Source organism: Polyodon spathula, chromosome 28, assembly GCF_017654505.1.
Source record: "Polyodon spathula isolate WHYD16114869_AA chromosome 28, ASM1765450v1, whole genome shotgun sequence".
In the NCBI taxonomy this organism is placed as follows: Eukaryota; Metazoa; Chordata; class Actinopteri; order Acipenseriformes; family Polyodontidae; genus Polyodon; species Polyodon spathula.
The window spans coordinates 5730114-5751636 of record NC_054561.1 but is presented as its reverse complement, the minus strand read 5'-3'; the positions used below and the strand labels follow the sequence as shown (position 1 = coordinate 5751636).

The 21523-nt window shown below is 38.6% G+C and overlaps 1 protein-coding gene across 1 annotated transcript in view; it reads left to right on the top strand.

Annotated features, from left to right (window-relative positions):
- The first annotated feature begins 1245 nt into the window (after positions 1 to 1245).
- Positions 1246 to 21523, top strand: part of vat1 (vesicle amine transport 1) — a 51837-nt gene continuing 31559 nt past the window's right edge. The window contains exons 1-3 of the mRNA XM_041231519.1: positions 1246 to 1823; positions 12031 to 12238; positions 20661 to 20831. Of these exons, the coding sequence (XP_041087453.1) occupies positions 1443 to 1823; positions 12031 to 12238; positions 20661 to 20831 (760 nt within the window). The 5' untranslated portion in view covers positions 1246 to 1442. The remainder of the gene's footprint in view (positions 1824 to 12030; positions 12239 to 20660; positions 20832 to 21523) is intronic.

The window sequence follows — 21523 nt, the reverse complement described above, 5'->3', positions numbered from 1 at the left end:
TTTCTCTCGATACATTCCTTGAACAAAATTTGATCGCTTTACGCTTACTGTAAAGAAGATGTAGTCACTACACTACACACTACTTGTTTCATAAAATACATACGTTCTGCCTAGAGAAGCACACAACAAATGCAGTATTAGCAAGAAACAATGGGGGGGGGGGGGGGGGGGGGGGATTCATTAGGTGCAATATAAATCTGGTGATATGCAGCAATGAACCTTCTAACAGGGGTCTCCAAACCTGGTCGTGGAGTGCCAGTGTCCTTCCTAGTTTTTGTTCCAATTGTACCCCAAATTATTTAATTGGGCCAATTTAGTTCTTATTGGAAGCTTAATTGGTCCAATTAAGTAATTTAGGGTACAGTTGGAACAAAAACCAGGAGGGACACTGACCCTCCAGGACCAGGATTAGAGACCCCTGATCTAGACAGTTATTAGATGAATAGGTTGATACAGTGGTCCGCAATCTTGCCCTGCTGGTTTTTGTTCCAACCAAGCTCTCAATTACTTAATTGAACGAATAATTAGCTTAATTTGACTTGTAATCGAGCGCTTGGTTGGAACAAAAACCAGCAGAGCAGTGGTCCTCCAGGACCAGGATTGAGAACCACTGGGTTGATACATTTAATCCAGGTGTGTCAAGCTTAGTCCCTGGAGGGACGCAGTGTCTTCCGGCTTTTGTTGTACCCGAACTCTAAACTTAATTAGTCTAATTATTTGATTAATTGGACAAATTTAACACTTCTATCTGGGCCTTAAATGTTTCAGTGTAGTATATCTTGATCCAAGTGCATTTTGTAAACCGTCAGCTGTAAAAGACCTTGAACAATACTAAATATGCCCAACTGAACAACTAATTAGATCAATTATGTTAATTGAGAGCTCAAGATGGAATGAAAACCAGAAAACCCTGCGGTCCTCAAGGACTGGAGTTTGACACACCTGGAATAAAGCTTAACTTTAGAAACTTCGTTTGACTTGATCAGTCGGCCTCTTCATTACAGAACATTTGTACTACAATCTTTTAACACGAGCTCTTTAGAGTGAAAATATTGTAGTCTGTAAAATAAATAAATAAACAATAATAATAATAATAATAATAATAATAATAATAATAATAATAATAATAATAATTAATGCACGGGGGAAATGCACGGCTGCTTTAATGTTGGCTCCGGTTCTCCACCAATGAAATCCGCTTGCCACGAATTACTTCTCACTCTCTCGTCGGACACGAGTCCTATCTATTAGAGCCCGCTCTATATAGCGCACAGCTGTCAAATTCAGTGGCTCCAATAAGCAGAAACAGTCTAATCACCGCTCACTTGTTTTGTAGACTTTAGAGTTACAAGTCTGTGTGGACGCTGTCAGTGATTTGCGTTTCTCTTTTTTTAAAAAAAAAAAGTAATTACCTTATTAACCTTACAAAAAAATAAATAACAATGTCTGGAGAAGAAGCAGCTGCACAGCAACCGAAAACTGAAGAACAAAAGCAAGATACTAAGCCGGATGAAGGCAAGCAGAACGAGCAGCAGCCACCGTCTGCACCAGAAGCTGAGAAGCCCCAGGATGAAGCTTCATACAAGTCCTTGGTGCTCTCGGGCTACGGGGGCTACGATAAGGTGAAGCTGCAGGTGAAAAAAGGAGAGCTAGTCCCGAAAGCCGGGGAAGTGCTGGTTCGGGTGAAAGCGTGTGGCTTGAATTTTGCTGACCTGATGGGCAGACAGGGTCTCTACGACAGGCTTCCGTCCCCGCCCGTCACCCCGGGAATGGAGTGCTCGGGGGTAGTGGAGGCTTTGGGAGAGGGAGTGACCGACAGAAAGGTAAGATTTAATTTCTCTAGGATGTACGGGAAAATGCTCTCACTGCCGTTATTCCTCTCTGTTTTATAAGTAACAGAACAAACCGGGGGCTACTATTTTTTTCATTTAAATTCACTTAAATATTTTAGATGGAGCAAAAATGCATTATTAATTTAATGGCAAAAGTTCAGCAGGCATTGACAGAAATAATAATAATATAATATAACCTAGAGTTTCGACCCAAATACAAGCGTGTAGTCATACATGTAAACATACATGTAAAGTAGTCATACATGTAAACTGATCAATGTTTGAATACCACTGTGTTCAATAAGTAGCCACCGCCCGTCGTCTGTATCAAAGGTCTGTGTTGGTCTGCGCATGTCTGATTGGCAGTTGAATTCGATTTGATTATTTTTATTACATTTAAAAAATGAACTTAATGCAATCTTTAATGGAACGGTCAAAAAGCTGCCTTTTCCAATGTTAATAGGTTACCTTGTATTTAAGATGTGATATTTAATTTTTTTTTGTCAATGTAATACTATGCAATGTACGTATAATTTTTTTTTTTTTTTACGCTACCGTCGTTTTATCAGGACTGCTGAACGCAGCATCTGTAATTGTCTTTTTTATTAATGACAAATACAATGAAACCCCTTATCGGCCACGGATAAATCTATTGAACAGCACTTTTAATTAAAGTGGTATTTTTTTTATATTGAAAATCTAGAAAGCAGTTGTGTGTGTTTGTTTTTTTTGCAATTTGGGCGGCTGCCGTTTCAACAGGACGTTTTAAATAGACAAGTTTAAATATTTGAACAGCACAGGATTGTCCCGACACCCTGGGAGAAATATGACCCAATTTCTGAGTCCCAGAATGCATAATTTTGTAGTCTAAACACACCCATAATTCATCATTTCCAAGCTCTGGCATTAACAAATGCAGCAGTGGTAGGTAACGCCTTGTTATCCTAACCCCCGAATCTAATACTTCTGCATCACAGGGAGGATTTGCACATCAGTACAATGGATGCAAATCAATGTGTTGCGTTTACAGTTCTGTAAGTGTAGTTGTAACATCTTTTATAAGAACAGTATACAATTTCAGTCTTCAAGGATCACAGGCTGTTTTACTAAGAATGGTGTGTTCGACTGTTTGTGTGATTTGCAATTTAAGAATGAACGATCAAGCAAGATGACCTGGTATTTGATACAGTGGGGCAGATTGACTGAGGATGGGGTTAAATCTCTCCCACTTCTAACCGATCTGTAGAAATAAATAATCTTAACATGAATTTAAGACAAAATACTGGTCTTTAGAAACATTATTTTGGAGAAGTATATCATACTATAAATGCCATACCATGTATTTATAAATGGTATAACCACTTCAAAATTAAAACATAAAAAATAAAAACATTAGTACAGTTTTAGATGCTGTGTAATATCAAATCCACACCCTTGGGAAATGCAGCCCTCAACCATTTAGGCAGGTTTGTCTCTTGGTTGGAGGGCTTTTATTTGCTGCCCCGCCTATTTTTGTGACTCCATTTTTCTTCAGTGCAGTCAATTAAAGACCAGTTCCTTTGTAACCGAATGCTATTTGTGATCCCGCCTAACCCTCAGATTCCCCCATCTTTTAATTTAAAAATAAATAGAGATTGCGCAAGTTAGTTTTTTCTATTGGTGCGGTTCCATCTATATGCTACCGATCTGGAACAATTCTGTTTTTGTTGACAAATCAAACAACCTGGTGCATTACTTGCTGCATTGGAAGGGTTTCTGGCCAGCTTTGCTGATTTTTTTTTTTTTTGTTTCTTTTCTACAATTTAATAACTGTTAACCCTCTTCATGATGCAACAACTGTCAATAGTAGCACAATTAACTTGCTAAAAATGATGATCTAACAATGCAAGAATGTCCACCTTTCTTCGCTCGCTTGTAAGTTGCAGTACAGAGAGATGATATGGTGGAAAATGAATTTCACACTGTCCAGCAGAGAAAGCATTCAGGTCTCTTTGGTGTGGGCTAAATTGAGTACCTCTATCTTCCCCTAAAGGATGTTGTCTAAACTACAGTAAAATAGGTGGATATGCCACCAATAAGTGCCTTGTTGAGATTTTTTTTTTTTATTCATGCTTGGAATTTGTCCAAATGAAGGTGCTAGATTATTTCCACTTCCTCACTAACCTTCTATTGCATGTTTGAGAAGCCAATAAACTGGTGTTTGCTTCTTCAAGGGAATGCCATGCAGTACAGTACAATGGGGTTTGTCTCCTACAGTGGTAGCCAGAGCCAGCTATTGCAATCCTTGTTTTTTTCTGACCTGACTTGGCTGCACTTCATTAGCTCTGCCACCAGGTGAAACATGGTAGCAGAAAATTAAGTCATTAAACAAATGGGAAGCGCTGATGCCAATCATATGTATTTTCATAGCATTGCTAAAAGGCACATGGCTTGCAGTTCTGCTTCCACAGTTTGATTGTTCACACTCGTTCAAATGGGAGGGGTTATAATCATTCAACTAAAATCAAAATAGCAGGCTCTCTAAAATGTGCTTGCAAGAATAAATACTGCACAAAACTGACCCATTTTTCAGCGTACAGGAGCTGGTCAGTCCAGCAAGAATCTCAAATGATTTGCCAGACCTAACAGATGCTGCCTTAATTTTCATTTGCAAATGATTGGTTTTAAAGACTATTGGCCTAACTCTGCCCACATGAACTGAAAAGGCTCTGACATACGGTGGGCTTGCAGATATGAGCTGTTGAAGACATTTGCAGTGATTGATCTTCTGTTGCCTCTGCTCATGATCCTAATGTATCGGTTGAAGCAGAAGGTTTGCTTTACAAAATATGTTCAGTCAACTTTATCAACAGTGTCCAAGTTTTGTTGAATCGACTAGCAAAGGGGAAAATCTCAGCAGCCATCTACAGAGCCAAAGCACAACCATTGGCACTGCTGTTTCCCTATAAACAAGCAGTGAAGGACACATTGAGGGAGTTGCGAAAGGTTGGGAATAGGTCTGGAACACAACTGCATCAGAATGTGAGCAATGTAACGTGCCTCTTATACTACAAAAGGTACTTGGCTGGGGAACTCTGAAGCACAGAAGATGTGACCGTCATTGAAGTAGTATGGTCTGGTCTTCAGAAGAGGCCATACGAGACTACTTTTTTTTTTTTTTTCCCTGCAGTAGACTCTGCTATTGCAGAAATTGAGAGATGTTTATCCCAGGAACACTGCAGTTGTGCAGGCAGCAACAGTGCTTCTGAACCAGACTTTATTATTTTTTTTATTTTGATGCTGTCAAACCACTTCTGTCTAGATAAAAAAAAAAAAAAAAGCATCACTGTGGATACAACCATGCTGTGATCAAGGTATGAAAGAAAATGGAGAATGAGAAGTGTGATAACATACTCATTAAAAAGGTGAAGGATGTGTCACAATTTTAATGAAGTGTCTATGCCCTAGCTCTGACTCTACCTGTCTTGACAGCTGCTTGTGAAAGATCATACTCTGTAATGAAGCACATTAAAACTGATAACTGTTCAGCAGTGGGAGGTCATAGTTTGTCAGGTCTTGGTGTAGTTTTCTGCAACCAAGAGCAGAGTAAAAACTGGATTTTGGCAAAGTTATTGATGCTTTTGCTCGACAAGTCGTCACTTGGCGTTTTTCTTTTGAATAATAACACTGCATTGAAGTGCTTTCCCTAGCTGTACAAGCCAGGGTCAGACTCCCAGAGTGTCTGTTTTCGCTTGAAATGTTATTGTAGTATTAAAGGCTCCTTCATTCCACCAGCCAGTGTGTAAATAGTTCCTGTCTCTTTTATAGATGTTTTGAGTGTGTTGTGTTCAGTAGTATATCTTCTGGCAGTGGTGGGAGGGAGAACCTTGGCTGTTCTGCAAAGAGCTGTCCCTTGAGTGGGCGGGTTACTGAAGATTTCATTTATTTTGTATCTGATCGTTTCTGGCACTAACCACAAACCATGTGTCAGATCATTGTTTGAGTTGCCCAACCCATAATCAATATTAATTTCAAAATGACAGACCTTTGGCTTTCCTGTCGTACGGACTGCACCACCATCTTGGGCGGGTGTGAGGGTCAAGTTGGCCCTTTTCACAAACAAAGCCAGCAGACAAGTGAAAGGTTTTACTAGCTTCTATAACTATACCCTCCACTGGGATTTCTCCAAATGTTTTTGTCCCATTCCTAAAATGAATGAGTTTAAAATTGGCTATTATATTCTACAACGATTAAAAACATCCAATCATAAATAATGAAACCTATGTTTGTAAACATTTTCAGTTTTCTATTTCTGTACCTCGGTAACCTGTTTTATCTGTTTTCTTAAACTCTGCATCTCACTTTTGAGTAGTGTGTACATTATCAAGGATTCATATAATAAAAGAAGCATGCTAACAGAACGTTTGTGTCCAGATATGTAAGAATACGCCATTTTGTTTGCCTAAGCGACCCTTGGACCCCCAAATATAATTTGCCTACTGTTTCTGTGAACCCTATGTCCGCCACTGGAGAGGTGTTATATTAACAACCGCAGAATACGCGACTGCCAGTTTCGTGCAGTAGTTGTGATGTTGACCAAACATGTGTGAATAGCTCAATAGTCCAAAAAAGGAAGTGAAACTGTTACTGTAGCAATCTTATATTTTGCCAGTCAAATCGTAGTGGCTAAATAGTTTCGAGTCCCACAAACAGTTTGTCTGTCGCAGCGTTGTTTTCCTTCTGGAGTTTAAGATTTACCTGCGCAGCAGATTCGATAGATGGGCTGATAATATCTCTTCAGCCACAGAAGCAAGCACGGTCATTTAAGACATTACCATAATGAAAAACAGTAATGTAGTGTGAGGTTTTGTAAAGCAGGGTCAGTTGTAGGGAAAACCAAAATTTATTTCTCCAACTGACCAGAAAGGTGAAAACGGAATGCATAAAAATACTTGCCACTGTAATTAGGAAGTGTAATTAGGAAGTGTATATATATATATATATATAGATATATATATATATATATATATATATATATATATATATATATATATATATATATATATTATATAAATGTGAGAGAGGGTATTAAATGAAATGCAGTTTACTAGATTTAGCTCTGATTGTGCTAATGAAAATATGGCTGTGCTGTATTTTAATATCAAAGAGAACAAACAATTTAAATGTGTCTTTATTGAAATAAACAGTAACATGTAATCAAAGCTGTGCACAATTAAAGATGCGGTCACCAATTCCATACATATTTTCAGCCAGTTTTGTATTGCAGGGCCCTTGATGCTCCAACAGTCGGTTGATCTTGCCTTGCTGTGAGCAGTGTTCAAGTAAATCTCCTTCATTGCTCTAATGGGGTAGTTTATCAGACACTAGAAGCAGACCACTGCTAGTCCTAGCACATTCTCAAACAATCCAAAATTATGCCAGAATGCAATCATTTTAATCTCTTCAAAAACTTCCCCGTCGGCCCTACGCGCCACGATGAGATCGGTACCACATATTAAAACTATTTGAAAACCCAGGTAACGTGCGACCCACTAGAAACAAGGTTAAACTAGGTTTCTGGATATGCAGCCTGTGAAGTTTGGTTTCACACCTAGGCTGTCTGTGGGATGTCAATGCAATAATGTAATAACTTAAGTAATATGCATTATACAAATACTAAAATTGAACATTGCATGTGAGGGACATCTAATGTGTGATTTTATAGTATTCACACATTGCCAAATGATTTGTTAACAAAGGAAAAAAAAAAAACGCCCCAGTGCGTGATGGCATCTGAATGTTCAAATTCCTGTAAAAGTAAATAAGGTATGTTTTTTACAGTCTGAGTTAACACTGCCCCTGACCTCTTCTAAAAATTGCACTGTTCACAAACATGTGTTTTGTAAAGATGTATGGCCAGGTTGCAACTATAGTTGGGTATTACATTAATTACATTTACATATACAATTTAATAAGTGAGAGTAAACCACTTTCGCACACAACTTCCTTAGTGTCTGAACCAAAGTATGATTAGTAGTGCTGGGGCAAATATTCGAAGGGATATGTTCGCTAGAAATGACAAATACTTTGTGCTTATTTACCGCCTCACCTGAACTCCGATGCTGTAGCTCTGGAATGGCTGCATGGTGAGTCTGCAGTGTGAAAAGAAGCAGTCAGCTGACTGCACACATTTTGGAGGACGGTGTGTCAGCGAGGGGGGTGGTAGTGGTGAGCTGTGCTGTTTTAAATAATTGGATAATCTAAATTAGGAGAAATATACAAATTAGTGAGCTACTAAAATGTATTTTAAATAATACTAAGCAGCAAGCATTACAGAATGCTGTAGCATTAACTGTATTCGCCTCTTATGCACTTGCAAGAAAAAACAAAACTTGACTGTCATTTAACATGTAATGGCCATGAGATCCAAAGTATCACGATTTTAATATCGAATATCGTGATACTGTGCACGCTGTTGCATCGATGCTCCCTAAATGAGGTATCGCAGAACACTTATTTGGCATCCTTTGTTTTGTAATTACTTTTACCCCAGTGAATTAAGGTAGACGCAATGTTTTCTTTACTCCTGGGATATTTTTATTGCTTTGAACATGTCTTGTTGTAATATAAAGGCACGCACAGAGGCCACGCCCCCCTGCCCCTGTTGCTATCCTGTCTCTGCCTCCATTCTGAGCAGTATAATGGCTTATTACTTTTTGAAAACAAATATTTGACTAGCGTTTTACTTAATTTTTATTTTAAGAATACAATTGTGTTTAATGTTTTTACATTAAACAATTGTGGGAAATTTAAAATATTTGTCAAAACACTCGTCCTTTTTTGAAGTTCTGACAGTATTTGTTGACAATTGTCTGCATTAATCATACTTTTTTGGCTGAAGTGATAAGTTTGCACAGAACAGGTTTGCCAGTGTGTGCGACAGACCTCATACGTGTCATGCATGCAATGCACAAAAGGTCAGGTATTAATGGAGGTTAACTGCTTTTCAAAAATGTATTACCATAAACCTGGCTCAAAGGGAAGGAGAACAAAAGGACTCGGAACTGAGAAACGAGCAGCTTAAATATAACTCCTGCAAATCAAGCCAAAAATGACATCTCTTCACAAGGAGAATTTAACAGCAGGTCTAACAGTCAAGACAAAGATGCACTTTTTATCTCTGTTGGAATCCGACAGTCACTCACCGTGGAGGGTGGGGAAAAATAAGAACTCGGTGACAGTCAATCTCCAAAGTGTTACAAGTGACGTATATCTCAAACCACATGGGTATGTGCCAGAGAGAACATTTTGAGAGCCAATATCAATTGTTGTCTAACAAGCTTAATCCTACGCTATGAGTATTCATCGAAGTGTCACATTCGTCTGTCACTGTCACCTAGTAGGGCTGTCTTTCAAAAATTCTTTAGCCCAGCTAACAGTAACAGCATCATATTCTTAAACTTTTATCCAGCTGCAGTGAAGTTCAGCGGTGGTTTCTGGCTAACTCTAGAGCCATTGAAGGTTAAAATAAACTCATGGTGAGTGTTTGCGCTAATTTAATAAACCACACAGAACTTTTCAGTGACATTGGGATTTGTGTATTTGGTTGTTCGAATAACTAACAGCAGCCATTTAAGCTGCTGATGTAAATCGGCAGAATAATCCATTTATTTTAGTTTTTCTCTTTGCAGACAGTATTTAATAAATCGCTAGGGGCAAATTTTACATATGGTATATGAGGATGTGACAGAAATAAAATGATTCTAGGTTGTTGGTTGCCAAGCAGCAAGAACAGAGTTCCTTGGACGGGCTGGCCTGACACTTCTTTCCTAGTGTTCAAGGGAATTAGCCGGCTAGAAAGGGGGCGGGACTCTGCTGCAATAACGCATTGACCTGGAAGGGAAACAACGTGGCAGCCTCAGATTGGAGAGGCGGTTTCACTCGTTTACCAAGGGGTCATGTGTGATAGCATAAGAGGACAGAGAAGCACAATCTGTTCCTTCGCATTGGTTTTGTGTTTATGAACAGAGGAGGACAGTGAGAGACCCTGAAAATACAGAAACAGTATAATGAGTTTTGTTTGTTTGTGTGTAATTTGTCTTGTTTGTAAATCGCTAGATGTCTAACACTATTCCGGAGCTGTTGCCAAAGGCCATCACTAAGCTGGAACAACACTGCATTACTGTCGCAAAATAAACGGTATCACCCACCACGAGCACTACTGCACACACCCAGGACTGGTGACCATGTTAGTGTGGGGCGGATACTTATTGTTTATTCTTTGGGACTGCAATCCTGTTATTGTTTACCCTGTGCAGTACACATTGTGTATTGCTGGGGATTATTGTTTTTGGTCATCAGACCTGCATTTAAAAAAACAAACCCTTCCAAACAGGATTACAAACCTGTCCCGTTTCATTCCTGCATTGCATCACCCCTGCACCTGCATCCACTCAGCCACTTTGCCACTAGGTCATATTTTTAATTGTGAATCTACAGCTATGGTCAGAAGTTTTGCATCGCCCTATAGAATTACCTAATTTTGCTTCATAGTCGTATGAAACCTGGTGACTAGTTACATTAACTTATTGAATTACATACCGTTTTGTAGTTTCATACTTAATGAAAAATGTAACCTTTTGAAATCTAACAAGAAATACTGTACTACTATTATGGCTTCTGGGAGACTTTTTTTGTGTTATTTGTAGTTTCTTTGATTTAGATGATAAATATATCTGAATTGTTCATATAGTTTATATAATTTTGAGCTATGAAAAGATAAACCACCTTCACATGCTTCTGATGAAAAGTTGTATTTGTATAACAATATGTGCAAAAGACATGTTTTCCATATTTTCTGAAACAATTTAGATGAGGAAACCCATGTTATGTGCAATCTGATTCAGTACGAAATGCATTGTGTACATATGTAAAAATCTGAGCTGTTACCAAATCAGGGCAGTTTTACAAATACTTCAGCTCAATGTGAGCTTTGTGCTTTTGGTATTCACAAGTTTTAGCGTGTGGCATCGTTTGGTGAAACACTGTCGTAATCCGTAACAAAGCAGTTTAGTCAGATAATGCCCTCTAGCATTTAACAAACCAGCATATCGCATTGACTTCAGTTTTACTGCAGTGAGTACCTTGCCATCTTTTGACATTCATAGCTGGCTTTGGCTACCACTAACTTATTTACTAGTATTTTATGTGTAATTGTGAAAACAAAATCTACTGAAGTTGTGTGTGTGTTTTTTTTTTTTTTTTTTTTTTTTGGGTCACTATTAAACCGTTTCCTGTTTGTCGGTTGTATTCCAGCGGGAGGAAAGGGGTGTTTTCTGTGGTGATTGTTCAGCCATGTTACTTGTATTGGGTATGGAGGTTCAGATCCCACTGCAATGTGTCTCATGATTGAACAAAACGCACTAAATGCTTTGCAAACCACCACTAACAAATCTGGAGATCATACCATTTTCCTACGTTATTTTACATCAAAGGCTTGAAGGTTTGTTTTTGAAATTGCCCTATTTGTATTGGCTTAAAATAGAGCAGAAACAGTGTTGTACAAGGAGATTAATCTGCCCTATCCTGAGAAAGGATAACAGTTTTTGAGATGTCGATTGTGACAAACAAATCTATTAGTTTTATTGTTCCTTCTAATTTTGCTTTTTGTTTCTTTTTAAACACTTCTAATGTGGTTGTATGCACTGTGAGGGGTATTAAATGAGAAACAGTTTGGGATTAACCAGTTAGCATCTACACAATTCAGTGCAGAAATAAAGAAGCCAGAAATATTGATCCAAAATTAAACTTTTTGAATTACTTTTTTGTGTTTTTTAATACTTTTTCTGGTATACTGAAAAGTATACCAGAGGTTTCGGGCTGTATCTGCTTAAACACAGCCTGAGGATTTGCCTGTATTTTAACCACAGCATATCAAACCATCAAAAGCCTTTCATCTAAAAGTGTCCAACAAAGCAGAATACAGAGGCTTTGGGGATACTGATATCGGCATGCCAAGATGTTCTTGTGATCTGACTATTAGAGGAACACTGGGAACATTTAAAATTAAAAGCAGATGTTTAATGTGAAAACGGTAATATTTGTTAATAAAATAATCCAGTAAGTAGTCTGAATTTAGCTTTGTGCCAGCATTCAGAATATCTTGTGCATTGCCTGTTGCTGCTCCCTCCTCACCTGCCTGCCTCTTTCTTTCTTTCAGCTTGGTGATAAGGTGATAGTAATGAACAGGGCAGGCATGTGGCAGGAAGTGGTTACCGTGCTAACCAGCCACACCTTCCTGATGCCTGAAGGCATGACCTTTGAAGAGGCAGCGGCCATTCCAGTGAACTACATCACAGCTTACATGATGATCTTTGACTTTGGAAACCTAAGACCCAACCAAAGCATACTTATCCACATGGCAGCAGGTAAGGATATATTATATTCAAGTGAATCCCCCAGAACTTCAGAACGCTCAATCTAAACATGTGACAAAGTTGGTAAAACCCTTGCTAGCAAAGAAACCTTTGCACATCACAATTGATAATCATATTGCATTGTTGTGAAGATACACACCACAAATGGAAGATGCTTGTGGTTAAATAAGGTAAAACTATATGAAACAAATGATCTTTGTATACTTCCTTATACTATTGTATCCTATTAAGTTTCTTCGCTAGCCAGGGGTTCAAAGTTCTAAACAGTCAAAACTAGAGTTTGACTTTTGAAGTGTTTTATCTGGTGGGGGTGGAGGGGACCCATTTGACAGCAAGTGGATGGCATAAACCACAGATGAAATGTCTGTCAAATGCTAAATATTATCTTATTTGTACACTGACTCATAATTGAAGCAGTATTATGGTCAGTGTCATTTGTGGACACCTGGTATACAGGACTTTGGAAAATAACCCAACCTATATTTATAACTTCTAGCCCTGGGATTTGCTTGTTCCTTTGGTTTTTTGTATTGTGTGGACCAGAATTAAATGCAGTGTAAAGACCACAAAGCACTGCTATTTTACACACCACAAGTGACCACAGTCAGATGCAACAGATTAGGAAAACTGCCAGATCAATAAAACTACAAAATGCTATTGACGAAACTGATCAAGACTGGTACATATTGGTCAACATGATGTAGTAATTGAGTGCCTACTCTGGCAGTATTTCAACATATATGGCAATAAATCATACATACCAAGCTTGGCCAGTGCCTTTTGAAATGGACGCCCATATTCCCTCAATTTTTTTTTTAATAATTGCGATCTTTGTGATAACTTTGGGTATTTTTCCACAGCAAGTATTTTTTCCTCATTTTTGGATACAGATTCGCCCTGCTGGACCCACGTGCATTGAAGCTGTTCTCTGATTTTCGTGTGACGACTGGGAAATTGACCAAATCGGATTAAATCCCAATTTATTTTGTCGCCCCTGTGTCACCTGTGGTGTAAAAGATAAGTCAAGTATAGATTCTATTCATTTTGTCGCATTTTACATTTGACGAGTACATACATTGAATTTTCATGTTTCATCCATAGTCTAAATCCCTTTGGATTTTCCTGGGCGTCTGCCTCCCCCAGCTTTGTCGTATGCAGGTTTTACAAAATTTCGAACTTTGCCTCCATCTTTGGTCCCAGCACCAATCTCTGTGGCACTTTGTTTTAATACATGGCCCCAACTAGAAGTTACAAATATTATCTGCTCCTGTGTTTTAACTGGCTGTTCGTCCACATGCAAGAACACCTTTGAATTCTCAACAGTTTCAGATTAAGGAAATTTCTGCTGCACTTTGTCAAAGGTATTTTTGAAAGGCCAGATCTGTCATACTTGGGGCTTGAAGCTTTTATTTTTAATGGGGGCGGGGAAAAAACACCCCTGAAGACCTATTTAAAAAAAAAAAAAAAAAAAAAAAACTATTCTAAACGTTGCTCTTTTTGGCAATATTTTATTTTACATGTCAACCATTTACTACTTTCTCTAACAAAGAACTGCTTTTATAAGGTCTACAGTGTGCAAAGACATTACTAACTAGGGGTCTACCTAAATCGCAATTTTTGTGGAAGTCTGGAAATTGAGGGGTCATAATGAAATTTACCTGTTTTTAGGGGCCAGTGCATATTGGACAAGTATGGAGTGACAGAAAAGAAACTTTGTTTTAAATTAACTGCTGTGCAACGCAAACTACGTATCTACATATAAAGATGGGCTTTTTTTTAATTATTATTCCTTTGCCGTCCTGTGTGCATTGTACTTAGGCAAAAAGTCTTTAGACCAATAACATTTACAAAAAAAATACTCCAAAGCCGTTAACAACATTCTTGTTTACTGTTCAAATGACAGTGTTTTAATCAACCTATAAGTGTCTCTGTATTGGCTTTTCTTGGACCTGTACAGTAGGGGGTGGGATAAAGTCGGTGCTGCATTGTTGTGATTTAGGTTGCTAAAATCTAGTTTTCAGCATTGGAGGTGAAATACCAGAAATGGACAACAAAGCAAAGTATATTTCATCTGATTGTGTCAAGATATTTCCTAAATAAACTTTACATGCAGCTGGAAGTAATTATTTTGCACATGTTGTCATGTCTTTGGAGAATTTGATTGATTTGAAAATGAGGTTTTATGGTAGATGATGAGGGAGAGAGGGTGGTGGATTCAAGAGGAATAGAGATTAGTAGTGGAAGAAAAGGAGGTGTAATTTGGTGAAGTTTTGGGTCCCAGGGGGGTGGGGAGGGAGGAAGAGGCAGAGGATGAACCACGTCAGAATACCTGGTACGTGAGATCAGAGATGTTGGAAGAAAACCAGGAGAGTCCCCCATGTCAGCGGGGGAGAACAGAGTTGTTGACTGTGTGAAAGGCAGCAGAGAGGTTTAGGAGAGGGAGAGATGGAATGCACTGGGGTGGGCTTAAAATAAAAATCCCCCACCCCCCACCCAACAACTCTTGTCTTGACTATTGTTTAGGACCAGTAATTATTTCAAAGTTAGGTTAACATTTGTTTACAAACTTCAATAATTCATGTAAAAATATTTAAAATATCAGTTATGATTAGTGAAATTGATAAATGAAAATGTTTTAAAACGCTAAAAAGTGAAACAATTAAACTCTCCTGTTCGCATTAAGCTGGTTTTGCAGTACTGTATTGGTGTTTGCCTTCCACTAATAGTTATTGAAGGGTCTTGTATTCGGTCTGCATCCAGCTGAATTGCTGATAAATTATTTCTTCACCACATCCGAACCCCAACATTAGTGTGATAGATAGATAGGCAGGCGATAATGGGACGTAATATGAAATCTGTTCTCAATTCTCTGATTCAAAATGCATGCAGAGTTCTACATTGTCTGAATTAAAAATGTGGACATCCCCACTTCAACGTGCCAAGTTAACCTTTGTATATATATTTGTGAAACGTGCATGCAGTTTATTACAGAAACTGAAAATTGATGTATTTTGAGTGGTATTTAAGCCGATTAATAAACCAATCCCCCCCCCCCCCCCCCCCCAAAAAAAGAAAAAATAAATTGAATCCCTGATACTATACTCGGTTTGTTAGAATCCATCCTGGCAATAACTTCATAGACATTTGGGGGGGTCATCAGACAGGATATTATTTTTTGGCCGATGTTGTCTCCTATGATGCAGCTAGATAAATAACCTCCTAGTTTTAAATAGCTTTTGTATGTGATACTGCTGGGGCCTAGATTTAAGAACTTGCAAGCTACCAATTTCCAATTAGAAAAAATGTAATGTGTGATTTAGTCCTTGATGTAGCTGAATTGATTATTTTCTGTTTCGGTCCTACTTAAAGAAAAGAAAGGGTTAACTGAGGCAAAGCAGGACAGATGAAGAGAATGAGGTTTGTCAGGGCTGGTTCCCTACTTTATGAATTTTTCATGAATATCCCCATTAATACACTACAGTGTCAGAACAATAGTGCATTGTTTCATCTGTATGGGTTGCCTTTCTACTTGTTTACACAAGCACATCTGTATCCTTAATTCGCATTCCATCCTGCAGCAGTTAATGTTTATATAAAAAAAAACAAGTCACAGCTGGAATGCATTTGTTTTTTGGTGGATCCCTTCTGATCTTCCTCTAACCTTTCCCTGAACTGCCTGCACTCGCTTTGCTTTAAAGGTCATATTATTTCAGCCTTTCCATTGCACCTAAATACATTTTCTTTGTAAATCTGGTCAGGGCAGTGCTGATTTTAAGTGTGCATCAGGAACAGAATAGCAACCACGTTGAATGTCAGTCTGTATGGGGTGACGATAGAGTTTTTCAGTTTGGTTTAGTAAAGAATGCAAACTAATTTCCTTGAAGTAAATAGAATCAACTGTGACCGAATTATGCTATATTGAGTATTATCTGTTACTACTGTACAGTTGACTCGGGACAAGAAAGGGTGGAGAAAAACTGACTTTTTATGCTCTGTGTAGGACCATGTTTTAATAGAAAATCTAGCAGAGGAGAAAATAGTCTTAAACATGCCTGAAGCAGGTGGCATATTTGTTTTCTTCATTGGAATAGAACACAGATTAAGTTTTTATACTCGACTCATTTATTTCATTATGGTGCTGGGTACACTATTAGGTAAATGTAAATTTCTCACCTTGACTGAAACAGAATTCTAGATAATTGGCTGCTGTCATCTGTCCGGCATTTTATTTAGAACTAATTTGTAGTCTTGGGCCAGGCCACTTTTTTTTCTTATGATCATCACTCAAAGGCAGGTGTAGTACTGCGACGATAGGTAAATGTATTGGTCTATGAAATATTAGCTGCTCTTGTTTAAATAACTAAATAAAAACATCACAAAATTAGGGTAGTGACACAATGATGTATATTGGGATTTCTAGGGTAGCGTGAATATAGGTAGCCCTAGGTATGTCACAGTATACCGGATTTATGGTAAACTGTGGTATAATCTGCCACTCTTTTGAAACCGTAACTGACAAAACTACCCAAATATATTCATATAGTCTTCTCAAATTTACTTTTGTTTAATGCGACATTCGGAGAACCGTGCAGCATTGCGTAAACTGCATTCTACTGGAGGCATTCAAGAAATGTGTTAATTAAATTAACGCACCCCCAGGGTTTCTTCCACAGCAATATGTAAGCATCTAAAACATGCTATATTAAAAACTGGAGCAATAATTCAAGAACTGCCATCTTTCAATATGCCTTGCAGGATATTGTAAACATCCGGTTCACACAAACGAGCTGGGGGCGCTTACAAACTACATTGTGAACACAAACAAACTCGGTCCTGAAAAAAAAAATGGAATGGACCAAGAAAAAAAAAACTTGAGTTCACATTCAAATGAACTCTGTCTCTGCTCGCAGATAAATGTGGACAGCAAGCACATTGATACATTGTTTCAAACTAAATGAACCAGACCGGTTCAGTTTTGAAATGGACCTAGTTTGAATGCAGCCTTAGAGTGCTTGACCTCAAAGAAACTGTCAAAACCCAGATTTTTTTCTATATATATATATATATATATATATATATATATAGATATATATATATATATATTATATTATATATATATATTATATATATATATATATATATATATTTTTTTTTTTTTTACACAGAACAGAGGCTGTAACCTAAGGCAATACAGAAAACAATGGAATAGTTTATCTATTCTTGCAATACAGGCATGTGTTGTCTTCTGCTCCAGGCTGAATAATAGTTAGTGGCCAAAATGGTGTGCAAAACTGCACTGTCGTCTCTCCCCGACTCTTTCAGTGGTAGACTTCCAGCCAGGTGCTCTACACGTGACCGTCCACGCCATTTTGTGTTAAGTTCCTTAAGATTTTCTACGTTTTTTTTTTTTTTTAATCTTTGCACACAATCCTTAGTTCATTCTTATCAATCTCTCCGAGCTGTAAGTTGTAGCTGTTTCCCAAACTCCAGGCAAGTAGCTGTAGCTTGCCTGGAGTATCGCTGCTCTGCTCTACCGCTGGTGTGACCTGCAGTTCCAACACTGGGGGCTCAGGCTACTGCCCCCGTGAAATTCCTTTTAACAATGTCGCGCCCAATCTGGACAGAGCAGCATGCAGCTGTGTTAAAAACATGCCAATAACCCTCGCTGATCTTACTCCCAGCTGCTCAACTAGAAGTTCAGATTTTTTTCCAAGCTCGCGTTTCCATATCTATCATGTGAGTTAGCTTTGTGACTCCTTTACACAATAAAATGACTATTTTTATTAAAGACAATCTAAAATAAGCCCAGAGCACTAAAATCACACCGAACTTTAACTTTCTAACATTTACCATTTCCTTAATTATTTTTTTTTGAGGTAGGCTTGTCATACCCCAGTTTCCCAAACCTGCAAAGATTACTGTGTTTAAAATACTAGCATTGTTTGTGTCTCTCGTAAGAGAGACACAAACAATGCTAGTATTTTAAAAACTGGGGACAAAAGTGGGTCAGAAACGGCTGCAGGGCTTTGAGAATGGACTGATATGCCAGAAGCAGTGCTCTGTAAAACTGCAGCAGGCGGGTTTTGGATATAATTGTTACATTCTCATTTTCATATAGTTGGCCAGATGTGGATTCTCCACAACCCCCCCGCCCCCCTTGGCGTCTAAGCTGATCGTATGAGCAAGTCAGGGAAACACAATGGCCTGTAGCGCTGCAACACAGAATTTAAAAGCTGTACAGTTTATTTTAATCCCCCGTCTGTGCCATAAGGACTGACTCATCACACCCCTCCGTTCATTCCTCCTCGTTGGTGTGAGAGGAATCTACCTGCTATTTTAGTTTCTTAATTTTCTTTAAGTAGGCAATAGAGGTCTCTTCTGAACTGCAGTCAAAGAAAATTTCCACTGTTCTACCCTAACTTGACTGGCAGGTGCATGTTACTATGGAAACAAGAAAAGGACTGGTTTCATGGAAGGATTGGCTCTGAGATCAACATGGTGGTGCATATTCTGACAGAAGCAGAAAGCCTTGTATTACAGAACCTAAGTTCTGTTGTATGCTGTTAATGTTTAGTCAAACATGGGGACTTTTAAAAATCTACTGGCCATATTAAAATTGAAGGTTGCATTTGGTGACCTGATTTGAACAACCCTGTCTTGGGAGGATTACACCACACATGGTGCGAATGTGATAGCCCCCCCCCCCCCCCCCCCCCCCTGCTGACCCAGCTACAGATTCTAAAAGAAAATGGAGTGGTGTTGCGATGGCTACAGTTACATTTTGCATTCCCCCCCCCATGTGCAACACATTTTTAAAACATTTCAAACAATATGAATATTGCATTGTTATGCTATATCATTGGAGGCTGTGTGGTCCAGAGTAACTAGGAGGTCCCCAGTTCAAATCCCAGCTCAGGCACGGATTCATTGTGTTACCCTGAGCAAGTCGCTTAACCTCCTTGTGGCTCCATCTTTCAGTGAGACGTTGTAAGTGACTCAGTTCACACACCCTAGTCTCATATCTTGTAAAGCGCTTTGTGGTGGTGGTCCACTGTGAAAGATGCTATATAAAAATAAACATTTGTGCCAGATTAAGGGTGTAGACAGCAGGTTATACGTGTTAAAACCATTAAACTCGTATTCAGAATTGAACAACCTCTGTTCCCAGGATTTGTAACTGAGGTTCTACTGTATAATGGGAGATGTGGTTATTTGTTCTACTTTTCATCTGTCTCATGCCTTGAATAATTCATTTTTTGGAGCAAAATATCAACTTTGTATCATCGGCTCATAGAGCAGTTTCAACACTTGGCCATCGAATGCATGGGGCTTATTGGCAGTGGCGGAGGAAGATAGGTCCCACTGCAAGACATTATTGTGGGCCCCCTCCCCAAATGTTAATTTTTAACCCTTATTTATAAACATCAAACATACCAAATCAAGTGTTTAGTGTTTAACTATTAAATTGTCAATGTTAGCATGCATATTCAATGTAATAACGTTTTTTTACTCCTATTTTATTCTGCGTATATCTTTACATCCAACACTACACTAATTTTTAATCATAAACGGGTTTAATCACTAACCCTGCCAGGGTTCCCCAATTCTGTGATTACAGAATTCCCAGTTCTGCACAGACATTTGCAGGGGGGGGTGGGAATTAAATTTAAATCTGTAGTTTTATTTTGGTGCCTGCAGCCCCGTCCAACAGCTTCCATCTAAACTACAGAATGAATCGTGCACGCAGAATACAACTGCAAATGTCTGTGCTGAATAGTACCCCAAAACCTTCCATGAAGTCTCATACCAGCCTCTGGGGATGGTTATGATAATTAAGACAATAGAGCTAGCTGTTGAAATGAGGGAGGATACAGTCTGAATTACTGGCACTGCACACTGGCAGCTACAGTGATACTAATGTATAACATATTTAAATATAAATGTAAAGGATATTCTCGTTAAACCCCCCCCCCCCCCCCCCCCCCCCAGGGCCCTCTGCTTGTGTGGGTCAGAGTGCAGCTGCACCTGCTATTGCTCCACCACTGACTTTATTGACTTTTTTTGTCAATTTGTCCATGTGGAGCACTTCTTTACAACTGCTTTTGTTCAGCCTTTATTGCCAACGTAACTGTGCATACCTGGGATTTCATTATTCCCTAAGAAGCGATTTAGATGTTGGAATTCCTACCGAGTGGTTTATTTTTAACCTTTCCTGGTATTACTTTAAACTACTAGTTGCACCCCAATATCTGTTTTAACTACAATTTTATCTTTACTTCCAACTTTGTCCTCTGGCCCTTGTTACTGCTTGTGCTTTAAAGTATTGGTTAGGGTTAACTTTGTCAACTAATTAAGATTAAGACTAATTTTGATGTTTTAATTTTATACAATTATAAATTGTTTGCCTTCAAAGGTGGTGTTGGAATTGCTGCCACCCAGCTGTGCCAGACGGTGAAGGACGTGACCATTTTCGGAACCTCCTCTGCCTCCAAGCACGATGCCATCAAAGAGAATGGAGTCACCCACACCATCGACTACAGGACCTTGGATTATGTAGATGAAATCCGAAAACTTTCTCCCAAAGGTATGCCCCTATGTTAAACATGCATGCCAAATTTCATTGAATGTAATGCCTTAAATGTTGGTATTTGACCATCTACTTCTACACCTTTTTTGTATTTGTCTGAGGTTCTTGCATACCTATCCTAGCAAAAATAAGTGCTAATTGTAGCTGTAGGAACATAGTGCTGTTTCCTCAGTAACTCCCGTTCGGCAAATTTATGAGTTCAATTTTGATTTGAAATCTAATCTTATCCAACTTCATAGGTTTGAAAAACGGTTTAAAAGTCAGTATTCAAGATGCAACATGTAGCTAATTGTAGCACTGATCTAATGCAGAGTGCTGCTTCTAGAATCTTTTCGAATGTTAGCACCACAATGTATTCTAGCCGTCTTGGATGTCATACAGTAATGGAGGAGTTTAATGTATTACTTATTGCTAGAATTGCTCAAGAAAAATATGCTGGGAAGTTTGCTTGGTTGGGCCAGACTTTAAGGGCTAGTTTAATTGAGGAATACTGGGGGGTCTAATTATTCAACCAGCCAGAGATGAAGCTTAAAGTCTGTCGATCTTGTTTGAAAGTAAACATGTATTCAGTAAGCCATAAGAACGCCCAACTGCACTTGTATTTTTTGTGATTTTAAAGCAGAAAGGCTTGAAAAAAGCCTGGATCATTCTCTCTTGTAAATTGACCCTGAAAGATCAGAAAAATGGAC